Consider the following 14870-nt stretch of genomic DNA (forward strand, 5'->3'; position numbering starts at 1 on the left):
AAAGTTATCTTCCTTAAAAAAAATTGGCAAAGTATGCCAAACATCAGAAGTCAGTTTGAAGAGAAGAGCAAACATCAGATCATCAGAACCAGACATGGCAGGGATGTTGGAATTACCAGATTCAGAATTTAAAACTATGATTCATATGCTAGCAGATAAAGCAGTCGGCATGCAAAAACAGATGGGCAATATAAGCAGAGAGAGGGAAATCCTAAGAAAGAACCAAAAAGAAATGCTAGAGATCAAAAAACACTGTAACAGAAATAAAGAATGCCTTTAATGGGTTATTAGTAGATGAGACATGGCTGAGGAATCTCCAAGCTTCAGGATATCCCAATAGAAACTTCAAAAGCCAAGAGCAAAGAGAAGGAAGACTTAAAAACAAAACAAAACAAAACCAAAAACTGAATACCCATGGACTGTGGGACAATCACAAGAGGTGTAACATGCTGGATCATGGAAAAAGCAAGAGAGTTCCAGAAAAACATCTACTTCTGCTTTATTGACTATGCCAAAGCCTTTGTGTGGAACACAATCAACTGTGGAAAATTCTGAAAGAGATGGGAATACCAGACCACCTGATCTGCCTCTTGAGAAATCTGTATGCAGGTCAGGAAGCAACAGTTAGAACTGGACATGGAACAACAGACTGGTTCCAAGTAGGAAAAGGAGTTCGTCAAGCCATATATTGTTACCCTGTTTATTTAACTTATATGCAGAGTACATCATGAGAAACGCTGGACTGGAAGAAACACAAGCTGGAATAAAGATTGCTGGGAGAAATATCAAGAACCTCAGATATGCAGATGACACCACCCTTAAGGCAGAAAGTGAAGAGGAACTCAAAAGCCTCTTGATGAAAGTGAAAGTGGAGAGTGAAAAAGTTGGCTTAAAGCTCAACATTCAGAAAACGAAGATCATGGCATCCGGTCCCATCACTTCATGGGAAATAGATGGGGAAACAGTAGAAACAGTGTCAGACTTTATTTTTCTGGGCTCCAAAATCACTATAGATGGTGACTGCAGCCATGAAATTAAAAGACGCTTACTCCTCGGAAGGAAAGTTATGACCAACCTAGATAGCATATTCAAAAGCAGGGACATTACTTTGCCAACAAAGCTCCGTCTAGTCAAGGCTATGGTTTTTCCTGTGGTCATGTATGGATGTGAGAGTTGGACTGTGAAGAAGGCTGAGCGCCGAAGAATTGATGCTTTTGAACTGTGGTGTTGGAGAAGACTCTTGAGAGTCCCTTGGACTGCAAGGAGATCCAACCAGTCCATCCTGAAGGGGATCAGCCCTGGGATTTCTTTGGAAGGAATGATGCTAAAGCTGAAACTCCAGTACTTTGGCCACCTCATGCAAAGAGTTGATTCATTGGAAAAGACTCTGATGCTGGGAGGGATTGGGGGCAAGAGGAGAAGGGGACGACAGAGGATGAGATGGCTGGATGGCATCACTGACTCAATGAATGGACGTGAGTCTCGGTGAACTCCGGGAGTTGGTGATGGACAGGGAGGCCTGGCATGCTGCGATTCATGGGGTCGCAAAGAGTCGGGACACGACTGAGCGACTGATCTGATCTGAACATACATGTAATGCAAAAAGAAGGAAAAGAAAGAGATAAAGGAACAGAAGAAATGTTTGAAACAGTAATGACTGAGGATTTCTCCAAATTAATTTCAGATACCAAACCACAGATCCAGAAAGTTCAGAGAACATCACTCATGATAAATACCAAAGAGACTGAAATCACTCAATATGGGCTTCCCAGGTGGTGTTAGTGGTGCTAGACTTGAGTTCGATCCCTGGGTTGGGAAGATGCCCTGGAGAAGGGAATGGTAACCCACTCCATTATTCTTGCCTGGGGAATCCCATGGATAGAGGAGCCTGGGAGGCTACAGTCCATGGGGTCATAAAGAGTCAGATATGACTGAGTGCCTAAGCACAAGCTCTCATCCTTTCCATCTGAGAGTTTTTAATCAGTATAGATTATTGTAGGAAGCACTGACAAGCCCAAGTTTGTGTATCTGATGTAGAGTGAGGCCAAAACTCCCGAAATGTTGAAGTTTGGAGCACAGAAAGGTTTACTGCAGGATCAAGGAAGGAGAATAAGCATCTCAAAAGATTTGAACTCTAAGACTAGAGATCTCTTCAAGAAAATTAGAGATACCAAGGGAACATTTCATGCAAAGATGGGCTCGATAAAGGACAGAAATGGTATGGACCTAACAGAAGCAGAAGATATCAAGAAGAGGTGGCAAGAATACACAGAAGAACTGCACAAAAAAGATCTTCATGACCCAGATAATCATGATGGTGTGATCACTGACCTACAGCCAGACATCCTGGAATGTGAAGTCAAGTGGGCCTTAGAAAGCATCACTACGAACAAAGCTAGTGGAGGTGATGGAATTCCAGTGGAGCTATTTCAAATCCTGAAAGATGATGCCATGAAAGTGCTGCACTCAATATGCCAGCAAATTTGGAAAATTCAGCAGTGGCCACAGGACTGGAAAAGATCAGTTTTCATTCTGATCGCAAAGAAAGGCAATGCCAAAGAACGCTCAACCTACTGCACATTTGCACTCATCTCACACGCTAGTAAAGTAATGCTCAAAATTCTCCAAGCCAGGCTTCAGCAATATGTGAACCATGAACTTCCTGATGTTCAAGCTGGTTTTAGAAAAGGCAGAGAAACCAGAGATCAAATTGCCAACATCCACTGGATCATGGAAAAAGCAAGAGAGTTCCAGAAAAACATCTATTTCTGCTTTATTGACTATGCCAAAGCCTTTGACTGTGTGGATCACAATCAACTGTGGAAAATTCTGAAAGAGATGGGAATACCAGACCACCTGATCTGCCTCTTGAGAAATCTGTATGTAGGTCAGGAAGCAACAGTTAGAACTGGACACGGAACAACAGACTGGTTCCAAGTAGGAAAAGGAGTACGTCAAGGCTGTATATTGTCACCCTGCTTATTTAACTTATATGTAGAGTACATCATGAGAAACGCTGGACTGGAAGAAACACAAACTGGAATCAAGGTTGCCGGGAGAAATATCAATAACCTCAGATATGCAGATGACACCACCCTTAAGGCAGAAAGTGAAGAGGAACTCAAAAGCCTCTTGATGAAAGTGAAAGTGGAGAGTGGAAAAGTTGGCTTAAAGCTCAACATTCAGAAAATGAAGATCATGGCATCCGATCCCATCACTTCATGGGAAATAGATGGGGAAACAGTAGAAACAGTGTCAGACTTTATTTTTTTGGGCTCCAAAATCACTGCAGATGGTGACTGCAGCCATGAAATTAAAAGACGCTTACTCCTTGGAAGGAAAGTTATGACCAACCTAGATAGCATATTCAAAAGCAGAGACATTACTTTGCCAACAAAGCTCCGTCTAGTCAAGGCTATGGTTTTTCCTGTGGTCATGTATGGATGTGAGAGTTGGATTGTGAAGAAGGCTGAACGCCAAAGAATTGATGCTTTTGAACTGTGGTGTTGGAGAAGACTCTTCAGAGTCCCTTGGACTGCAAGGAGATCCAACCAGTCCATCCTGAAGGGGATCAGCCCTGGGATTTCTTTGGAAGGAATGATGCTAAAGCTGAAACTCCAGTACTTTGGCTACCTCATGCAAAGAGTTGACTCATTGGAAAAGACTCTGATGCTGGGAGGGATTGGGGGCAGGAGGAGAAGGGGACGACAGAGGATGAGATGGCTGGATGGCATCACTGACTCAATGAATGGACGTGAGTCTCGGTGAACTCCGGGAGTTGGTGATGGACAGGGAGGCCTGGCATGCTGCGATTCATGGGGTCGCAAAGAGTCGGGACACGACTGAGCGTCTGAACTGAACTGAACTGATTTAGTCTTTTATACCATGAATTTTGTTGGGGAGAACAAGGTAGGTATTGTATTGGGTTGGCCAAAAGCTCCTTCAAATTTTTATTTATTTTTTTTATGGAAAAACCCCAAATTTTTGGCTAACTCAATAAATAGGGGCCAAAAATAATCCACATGATATGAAGCAAGAGAACAATTTTTGGACAAATATGGAACCCCTACAAATAGTTTACAGTATACTTCTCTTCCTCGCTGGCAACTGTTTCCAGTCAATTAAAGACTAAAGAAAGGTATCTGAGGAGAAATGGGAAGAGAAAAATGTAAAGAAAATGACCACAATAAAAGAAAGTACTGAGATTCCCTTTTCTCCAGGCTAGGGTCTCTGAAGTCTGGTGGGGCCTATTTAGTCAAAGCAGAGTCAGTTTCCAAAAGTATGTGCCCAATGCAGGCCTCCTGTGACTTCAGACTCTAGTCCTACAGGACTCCCGCCACTCTCAAAGTCAAGGAGGGAAACATCATTCAGAGTCAGTCCTCAGGACCAGTGGGAAGTGACAGAATTTGTCTTCATGGTTCACAGGGCACTTATTTCCATCTTTATTTTATTATCCCTTTGAGGGGTCTTTGTTTCAGAAATCCATTTTTCTCTCATTTTCTCCTTGTTCCCAGGTCTTAAGGAAGAATCTGGTGCCGCTCATTTGTGATGTTAGTGTAAACCAGGGGTGCAGAACAGTCAGGTGGCATCAGGAGTCAGGATGTATTAGGTTTATCCTGGGTAGGTATGCAAGTGGAGCTTGTGTGCGCAGTCCTGTCCGACTCTTTGTGACCCCTTGGACTGTACCTCACCAGAATCCTCTGTCCATGGAATTTTCTAGGCGAATACTGGAGTGGGTTGCCATGCCCCTCCTCCAGGGGATCTTCCCGACCCAGGGACTGAACCTGCATGTCTTACTGTCTCCTGCATTGGCAGGCAGGTTCTTTACCACTAGCACCACCTGAGTATCCTGGCTACCTGCGAAGTGGGGGATAATGAAAGAATAAGCACATAAATTGTTAGGGCATTTTAGCAAAATAATTTATTTAGAGACAATCTCATTTCTTGTTGCTAGTATGAGAGGCTTTGTCCCTAAAGGCATTTCAGACTTCTGTCATCAGTTGAAAGAATAAATTTGGAGAATCTGGCCTTTCCAAATTCCCCAATTGGCAGTGATCTTCTCCACCTCAGGACAAGACCAGTCTTGACTGTGAGACTTGAGACCTACCCTCATATCCTTCCATTGTTGTCCTCTGTTGCACAGTGTCAGCTTAAATAATGAGGCAGCCTGACTTCATTCTATCAAAAAATAATGATTATTTTCTCCTAGACAGTAAAACAAAATTTTATTTCTCTAGTCATGTGAATGCAGATGGTAAAATTGAGTGAGAATGTTGTTGTATATTTAATGGGGGAGGGAGAGGATGGCTGGCAATCCTTGCTTGACACACATTTTTTTTGTCTTATTTGTAAAAATCTGTGTCATTCTGAGTCAGCACTGATTACCATAGCCACAATTATAGTAATCTGCAGACAAGCGCTAATATTGCTAATGATATTGCTTTGCAGGATAATTATCTGAAAACCACTCTCAGCTGTTGCATCAGGATTACAGCATTTGCATAACTCCAAATTAAGCCAGGGGTGGAAAAGGCAGCACTTGTTCAGTCAAAAAGAGCTGGTGAAGAGGACAGCCTGCAATTAGCTCAAACAGGCTGTCACCAGGGGGCTGGCAGGCCTGGTTCACATGCCCTAGGATAGGTGATGACCTTTAACAGATGTAGATTCTCAATATAAAACCCCCCTTGAGTCCCAAGCAGATAAGTGAAGGAGGCTTTGTGCTTGGCTGCCTCATCTTTTCATCTCTCCTTGGCTAAGTACCCTGTGTTGAAAACTCTTCAGGAACTAAACCAGCAGCCCCACCTGCAGAACTTGTGCTTGGGTATTCCCAAGGTCAAATCAACCAAAATCACTCCCATTTTCTCTAGTCCTTTGAACCATTTTTTGATATTTTCATTTACACCTTTTTTTTTTTTTAGAGAAAAACACGCCCACCCCCCCGCAAACTAGATTAAATCCATTAACTGTGAGAATATAAAGCTCAACTCCCTGCCCCAAGTCTTCTTTTCAAAACAGGCTGCTCACGAGTTTCATGAGTTCTGTCAGTGTTCACCACAATCAGCTACGCTTGATAAGCTTGAGCCTGGGAGAGGCAGACCTTCAGGTAGACATATGCAGACCAGACATATGCAGGTAGATGGACCGAGAGGGTGGGCTCAGGAGAAGAGAGAAGCCAAGAGGAGGAGGGAGCAGAAGGGCTATGCACTTACACCTCTGTCCTCAGCCCTGGAATCTCTGCTGCTGGAGGAAAAGCCCCTGTACACGCCAAGTCACTTCCGTTGTGTCTGACTCTTTGTGACCCTATGGACTGTACAGCCTGTCAGGCTTCTCTGCCCATGGAATTCTCCAGGCAAAGATACTGAAGTGGGTTGCCATGCCCTCCTCCAGGGTATTTTCCTGACCCAGGGGTCGAACCTGCATCTCAGGCAGATTCTTTACCGCTGAGCCACTGCAAGGATTTCCTTTCTTCAACCTTTCCTCATGTCAATCTATCTCCCCCTTCCTAGGCATCCAGTTCATTCATCTGTGGCCTCCTCCTTTAAGTAAGTTTTGAGATGAGCAGAGCAGGTGAACCACAAAATAGAAACTAAATTAACTTTCACATTCTAGGGCCTAGGAAGCCATCAGTTACATTTTAGTCACTTACTCTTGTCCAATGCAAAAAAGTAGGCAGCTCCTTGGATCAGTCCCCTGGCTGCCTTTTAGTGATTTTCTATTTTTGCATCTTAAACAATAGGCTTGAAGTGTTGAACACAGAATCCTCACATCATAGATGTTCAATAAATGTGAATTCACCTGCCTCTTGCTGGCAACTTAGGGCTATATAACAGTAATTCTGTGATAAATTTTAAGCTTGGCCTTCTTTGTGAGGCAGGACTCAGCAAACAAAGGAGAGAATTACAGGTGATGCTTGTAAAGCACTGAATGGCTGAAGTCCACATAAACCTCACAAGGGATTCTTCCTTTAATGCCATAGATGGGGAAAGAGGTTTGAGTGTCAAGACATTTTTTTCCAGATCACTCAGGCAGAAAGGGGCGGAGCCAGGACTCAAACTCAGGATACTGACTTAGGGCTTCATTCCCTAGGCTCCATGAGCCATAAATGTCTCCAGCTATTGCCAAATGTCCCTTGGGTGGCAAAATCACCCCTGGTTGAGAACCTCTGCACTAGATGAAGAAGAGAAATAACATATCAGAACCATTTGCTATGTGCCAGATGCTTTATTGGACTTCCCTAGTGGCTCAGATGGTAAAGCGTCTGCCTACAATGTGGGAGACCTGGGTTCGATCCCATGGGTCAGGAAGATCCCCTGGAGAAGGAAATGGCAACCCACTCCAGTACTCTTGCTTGGAAAAATCCCATGGATTGAGAAGCCTGATAGGCTACAGTCCACTGGGTCGCAAAGAGTTGGACACGACTGAGTGACTTCACTTCACTTCAAATACTTTATTGATGTGATACACAATTTAACCTTCACAGAAACCCTGTGAGATAGGTATTATTATACAGTGTGCAAAGGAAGAGACTGAGGGGCAGAGAGATTAAGACCACTCATCTTAGAAGTAGCAGAGCCAGACTGTGAAGCAGGTCTGTCTGATTCCCAGGCTCACAGGAACCAGAAATAATAAAACAAGATCTGTAAAGACATTTATGAGTGTTTTACAGTTGTTCTCTTAATCACCATTCTTATTTTATATCTTTCCTAGATCACGAAAGGTTGAAGTCTAAATGTATATTTTAAGCAAGATGTCTGTTTTTCTCCCTTTGACTGTTAAGTACAGTATTCATAATTTCGCTATACATTTTCTCCAGTGTCATTTCAGAAAGGCACTCAAAATTGGATATATTTGCACGTGGCATGCCTACTGGCTCCCTCTGGTGTCAGCTAAGAGTCTGCCTGCTTATAAAGGAACTCATGTGTGACCACATTTCAAGTTAATGAGGAGTATGTTTGTCAAGAGACAATTTAAAAATTCCAAGTGGCTCTTATTGATTACATAGTAAAATTGTTTTCTTCAGATTTCACAAATATTCTATTAAGGGTCGAACATAACCTAAGTTTTATAATGTTAGAGAAGAGTGAATGTGAATTTATTGTTTCAATTATTTTTTAAGGGACCCAAAGAGACATTTCACAAGACTAACTGGCAAGAACAAATGTTGTGTGTGTGTGTGTGTGTGTGTGGCTTCCCAGGCGGCACTAGTGGAAAAGAACCTGCCTACCAATACAGGAGACGTTAAGAGACACAGGTTCAATCCCTGGGTTGGGAAGATCCCCCGGAGGAGGGCATGGCAACCCACTTCAGTATTCTTGCCTGCAGAATCCCATGGACAAAGAAGCTTTGGGGGGCTATAGTCCGTGGGGAGAAGGAAATGGCAACCCACTCCAGTGTTCTTGCCTGGAGAATCCCAGGGATGGGGGAGCCTGGTGGGCTGCCGTCTATGGGGTCACACAGAGTCGGACACGACTGAAGCGACTTAGCCGCAGCAGCAGCAGTCCATGGGGTTGCAAAGAGCCGGACATAACTGAAGCGACTTAGCATGCATGCATGTATGTATACACACACACACACACACACACACACACACACACACACATGAATGAAAATGTTCAGTCTCCCAATGATAAAAAGAAATCTAAATTAAAACAATAATATGGCAGCACTTTACACTAACACTTAAGCAAATCTTTAAGCAACACCAAATTCTTTGAGAGCAAAATAAAAGAGATATACTTTCATGCTTTGCTGTGGTTTTTTGGATGTAACCATTTGGAAGAGTAACTTAACAATATGCAGACAAAGCTGTAAAATCATGTACACTCTTTGATCCAATCCTATATCTAGAAGTAGTTTAAGGCAACTACTTCAGAAGGAGGCAACAGCTATTTGCTTGTAGGTGTACATTTCAGCATTGATTGAAATAATGAAATATTATTTCAAGACCATAATCTTGAATGATTTATAGAAACTAAATAAAGAAGGGCAGGAAAAACATTTGGGGGTTTGGGGGCTACAACAAAAGACAAAAGACAAAAGACAAAAAGTGAATTAAATTCATGGAACTGCAAGTGTATTGATATGAGAACACAATGGGAGACCATGGTAAGAAAAGAGCCCAGTGAGGTAGGCAGGAGCTAGATCCCACAGCTAAGCTAACAGTAGTTGAGAGATGTTGAGGGAGGTCATCAAGAAGATGTGACCACACCAGCTGACCCTTGAACTGGACCCAGGCAACTGAAGGCTCCTCAATCCTCCCCTGTCCTTGAAATGAACATTCTACCCATGGTCCCTGAACTAGGAGCCCCTTCAAGGATGCAGCCTTGAGAGAGTAATGTGTTACTAAGACTATCTGGACTATATTCCTGGCTGAACCCTGTTAAGACTGCTATATAAACAAGATTCTGGTGGACAGGTGCAGGGATTGGCTTGTCTGGTAGCTGCACAAGACAAGCCTCGCACATAAGCTCCCTTGCTTATTAAAACTGCCACCCATTAATCTAGAGTGGTCCACTTCTTTTTTCAGTCTCTTCTTGCCCTCTGGCCAGGAAGGTCCTTTTGATGCTGAACCTGGACACTCTCCCCCATGAGAACACAGGTTTTTGCCTTTCCAATTCCAGAGACCATACTGGGCACTGATGTCTTACAAAGTCAAACTCAGCAAGCCTCTATCTGTGAATTATACTTCCTGTTAGAGTAATCAAACCAGTACTGAGGGGAAATACCAACTGGGAACCAGTAAGTCTACCGTCCACATGTACAATGGTCAGTCAAACAACATAAATTGCCTGAGGGATGGGTGGTAAGGAAATAGGAGAAACTACCCAAGAACTGTACCAGTATCAGATCATTCTGATTATAACCATCAGTAAGAGGAGAAAACCCCCAGTCACCACTTTTATTTATCATCATTCCCGACTATTAGACAATTGCTTTAGCCAAGAAAGTTAACTATTGAAAATTACAGGAGTGACATTATATGAGTTTCTTGCTTACTCGAAAACCTTAAGGAAAAAAAAGCTAGAAAATGTAAGTGACAGAATTCAATAAGAAAGCTAAATACAAAATTACAGTATAAAACAGTAAGTTTCTATCTATAAAAAAGTTATAAAACATTATAAAAATACCTCTTTAATATGCCTTTACAATAAAATAAAAAAGAAGGGCACTGGGATATAAACCCCATTAAGTATGTGTAAAAGCTATAAGAGATTTGAAAAAATCAAGGGACATGTCACCTTAAACATATATTCACATTGTTTACAGATATTCTATATAACCTTTTAATTTCACGTAACTCAAATAGGACTTCATTGTAATGGAAAAAAGTATTAAGAAGTGCATTTGAAAAAAGAAAACCCATAGGTTGATGCTGAAAAGTACAAAAGGGAACTTTTACCATTTGACAAAAAGTACTTACATAATGGTAGTCTTTAAGACCAGGAGGTAGAAAAGTTAAAAAAAAAAACCCACCAAACATGAAATAGTGCCTCACCTTACCATTAAAAAAAGAAAAAAAAAACACCAAAAAACAGAAATTATATCAGGCGAATAACTTGAATAGCAATGAGTCACTTTCACTTGCTCAAATGATAGCTAAGAACCACTTTTGGCCAGAGGACAGGGTTTTTAAAAGACAAATATAAGCAAATACTGTTCAGCATCAGGGAAACTGAAAATAAATAATCCTCCTAACACATTAATGTGTTAATTCTAATGCATTATTTTCAGATTAATTCTCCTCTGACTACTACTGATGGACAGTGAGTGAACATATAATTCAAACTGGGCCAGATTCATTTCTTTGGAAACTTAAACTTGGATTAAATCAGTCTCTCGCAAAAGAACCTGAGACTGAAATTGACAAAATAGAGCAACAGCAGGAACCCCCATTCAAATGCTCTTGAGCAAGGCCCTAGGTGATAGCCTTCTGCTTTCTGAGTGGTTGATATAAGTAGGAGTACTATCCAATCAGAGTTGATCTGAGATACCTTATTTGTGGCTTCGCTGGTGGTTCTCACAGTAAAGAATCCACCTCCAGTGTGGAGACCTGGGATCTATGAGTTGGGAAGATACCCTGGAGAAAGGAATGGCTACCCACTCAAGTATTCTTGTCTGGAGAATTCCACAGAAAGAGGAGGCTAGCAGGCTACAATCCATGGGGTCGTAACAGTCGGACATAAGTGAGCAACTCAGCACAGCACAGCACATCTTATTTGCATTCATTTGCCTCTTGCTTTTATTCCAATCAGAAACAGTTTATTCAATGCCTTATTTGAATATACAGTATAGAAATAATCTCTGTGAAGAAAAAAACCTGCTCTTTTTCTTTTCTCAAGGTAGCTGATGGCTGTGTCTCCTATTTCCCAGTCTTTCCCAAAGTTTGCTGTCATGGCCAAGAAAGGCTCCAAGTAGCCACCAATTAAGATGAAAAGAAAGGCAAGAAGCACCAGAGATGTCACAGACAGTGCGATTACACTTAAGGTCCACAAGTTAGGTCTTAAAGCAGGTTCACCCCAACACTGGGATCTATATGTGAATACTGAACTTGTTTTTGACTTTTGAGCACATTGCTGGTGAATCCATCTGCCCGGCTCATTACAATAGACTAACTATCCGCTACAGGGAATTCCAGAGAGCTACTGCCCGTTGATGGCTGGGAAATCTGCCAATTACACTGTGTGCAAAGCAGTATGTCTTGTCACCAAGTAAAACACCTATAAGAGAGCTTTTACAAGGACACATCTGAAAACCAAAGGTTCTTTTCAGAGCTACTCATGCTTTCTGCTTAAGAGTTGAGTCTACTAAAATTTCTTCATTTATGGGTTTGGGACTCTTCCCTAATTTAATTAAAAAAAGGTGTTTATTTCTTTTTTCAATAAGCTAACTTGGAATAATTTTTGATTTAACATAAAAGTTATAAAGATAGTTCCCATATACCTCTGTTTCCTCTATGGTGAACATTTATGCATTTGTCACAAGCTAGAGCTAACACTGGCACTTTACTTTGAGTTAAACTCTAAATTTTGTTTGGATTTCACTCAGTCAGACACTCAGTCATGTCCGACTCTTTGCGACCCCATGAATTGCAGCACACCAGGCCTCCCTGTCCATCACCAACTCCCGGAGTTCACTCAAACTCACGTCCATTGAATCGGTGATACCATCCAGCCATCTCATCCTCTGTCGTCCCCTTTTCCTCCTGCCCCCAATCTCTCCCAGCATCAGAGTCTTTTCCAGTGAGTCAACTCTTCGCATGAGGTGGCCAAAGTTCTGGAGTTTCAGCTTTAGCATCATTCCTTCCAAAGAACACCCAGGGCTGATCTCCTTTAGAATGGACTGGTTGGATGTCCTTGCAGTCCAAGGGACTCTCAAGAGTCTTCTCCAACACCACAGTTCAAAAGCATCAATTCTTCGATGCTCAGCCTTCTTCACAGTCCAACTCTCACATCCACACATGACCACTGGAAAAACCATAGCCTTGACTAGACGGAGCTTTGTTGGCAAAGTAATGTCTCTGCTTTTCAACATGCTATCTAGGTTGGTCATAACTTTTCTTCCAAGGAGTAAGTGTCTTTTAATTTCATGGCTGCAGTCACCATCTGCAGTGATTTTGGAGCCCCAAAAGATAAAGTCTGACACTGTTTCCCCATCTATTTCCCATGAAGTGATGGAACCACATGCCATGATCTTTGTTTTCTGAATGTTAAGCTTTAAGCCAACTTTTTCACTCTCCTCTTTCACTTTCATTAAGAGGCTTTTTAGTTCCTCTTCCCTTTCTGCCACAAGGGTGGTGTCATCTGCATATCTGAGGTTATTGATATTTCTCCTGGCAATCTTGATTTCAGCTTGTGCTTCTTCCAGCCCAGCGTTTTTCTGTCCCAGGATCCAGTAAAAAATAGAGTTGACTCTTGTGCAATTCGAGTTTGAATTTGTATGCAGATACTTTTCAATAGTAACCATTACAGTGCTATGCAATCTGTCGTTGCATCTGTGGATGTGAAGGAACCTTGAATAGGGATGGATTCTGACTATAAATTATGTGCTGATTAATCCCCAGGTTGTTTTATATGGCATTTACTTATGTCTCCTTAACTGCTCTGGGCTGACAGTTTCTCAGAATTTCCTTGTATTTAATGACCCTGGTAATTTTGAGGACTCATATTCTAAAGAATGTTCCTCAATTTGAATTTGTCTGATGCTTTTCTCATGTTTAGGCTGAGATTATGGGTTGTTGGAAGACTAGATGAGTGAACTGCCCTTCTCAACACATCTTATTAAGAGCACACACAAACAACGTGGTTTATCACTTATGTTAACACTCATCATCTGAGGTAGTGTTCCAGGTTTCTGTAAAGTCACTGCATTCTTCCTGGCTTTTGCATGCTCCACTTTAAGTATGGGGAGTTAATTTCCAGCTGCTTGATGGAGGACCATCTATTTTATTTGGAATTCTGTTTTGGAAAATTTTCACATAGCCCTCATTTAAGCCAATCACATCAGCATTCTTGGATTTTAAGATTTCACATTTTAAAGTTTTTAATACCATGTTTAAACATAATCTAGTTTTGTTCAATGTATCTATGAATTTCCTTTTTCCTTTTCAGTTTTCAAAAATTTCCCTTCCTTTTATGCCCTCCTCAATCGCATGTCTTATCTACGTACATTAATTCAAGACCTGATAGGCTTTTTCATAACTTGATTGTCCTTCATCAACATATGGAAGTTTACTTTCATCTTTTCTTACCCTAACTCTATACTTTTCTTTGTACCTGTCTGTCTTACGTGTAGCTAAGTGTCTAAACTGACTTACAAAAAAATAAAGTGACTTTCTCCTTGGAATAGGGCAAACTGCTGAATCTTCTGTAAGTCTGACAATCGTTCATTTGTTTTCCAATTTTTCTTGGTGTTTATAATACAGATCAAGTGAAGCCACTGTTTTGCAGAGGCTAAATCTCTTGAAAAATCTGACCAAAACTCCGTAATAATTTCGATGACACATCATGTGATACATTCCTACTTCTAGAGATACTAGTATCCCTCTCTCCCCCACATAATGCCATTAAGGTTTTTGATGGACATTACATTTTAAGACATTTTCTCGGCATGTGTTAAGTCAGAGATTGTCAAATACTCACCAAAATGAGCCATAAAAAGGTATTAGAATGAAGCTTTGCTCCTCTTACCTGATAAGAATCTTGAGGGCCCACAAGCAAACAGCTTCAAGGAACCTCGGGTATTAGAACCAACATTCAAATACTTTCATAGTACAAAGGTTGTGGTTATTGGAGATTTTCAGCAGCCTATTGCTGGAAAACTGCAATTTACAGGCCCAGTCTAGGTCACAGCCCTCACTGATATTATTTGAATGGCTCTGAAAAGAGCCTTTGGTTGCTGTCCTTTCACCAGATATTAGGACTGCTCACTAGCATTCTGCACTATGACTACTTGCTCTGTACTTTGTGATGGTGGCTCTCGGTCTTTTTGGGTAGCAGCACAGGCTGGATTTTGGGCAGGACGCCACCCTGAATAGTCACACCCCCCAGCAGCTTGTTGAGCTCATTATGGATGGACAGCTGCAAATGGCAAGAAATTATTCGGGTCTTCTTGTCACGTGATGCATTATCTGCTAATTCTAAGATCTCAGCCATTAAGTACTCCAACACCGCTGCCAAATATACTGGCGCACCTGCCCCAACGCACTCGGCACAGTTGCCCTTGCTGGGCAGGCGGTAGATCCTGCCCACGGGAAAGTGCAAACCTGCTCTAGAAGAGTGACTTTTCATCTTAGCACGCGCCTTGCCATCTTGCTTCCCGCAACCCAACATAACTTTGCAAAAAGCCGGTGATAACGTATACAAAAACAGAAC

At 41.8% G+C, this 14870-nt stretch overlaps 1 protein-coding gene across 1 annotated transcript; it reads right to left on the minus strand.

The window, feature by feature from the left end:
• Nucleotides 1–13483: 13483 nt before the first annotated feature.
• LOC129645536 (histone H2A type 1-A-like) lies at nt 13484–14843 on the minus strand. The gene has a single exon (XM_055570815.1). It carries the CDS (start codon nt 14826–14828, stop codon nt 14445–14447), a length of 384 nt encoding a protein of 127 aa, XP_055426790.1. The 5' UTR covers nt 14829–14843; the 3' UTR covers nt 13484–14444.
• Nucleotides 14844–14870: the final 27 nt, after the last annotated feature.

This window comes from Bubalus kerabau, chromosome 3 (genome assembly GCF_029407905.1).
Source record: "Bubalus kerabau isolate K-KA32 ecotype Philippines breed swamp buffalo chromosome 3, PCC_UOA_SB_1v2, whole genome shotgun sequence".
NCBI classification, from domain to species: Eukaryota; Metazoa; Chordata; class Mammalia; order Artiodactyla; family Bovidae; genus Bubalus; species Bubalus kerabau.

Bases quoted from the DNA above. Each gene is read 5' to 3' on its own strand.
- LOC129645536 (XM_055570815.1), bottom strand. From the start codon at position 14,828: ATGTTGGGTTGCGGGAAGCAAGATGGCAAGGCGCGTGCTAAGATGAAA.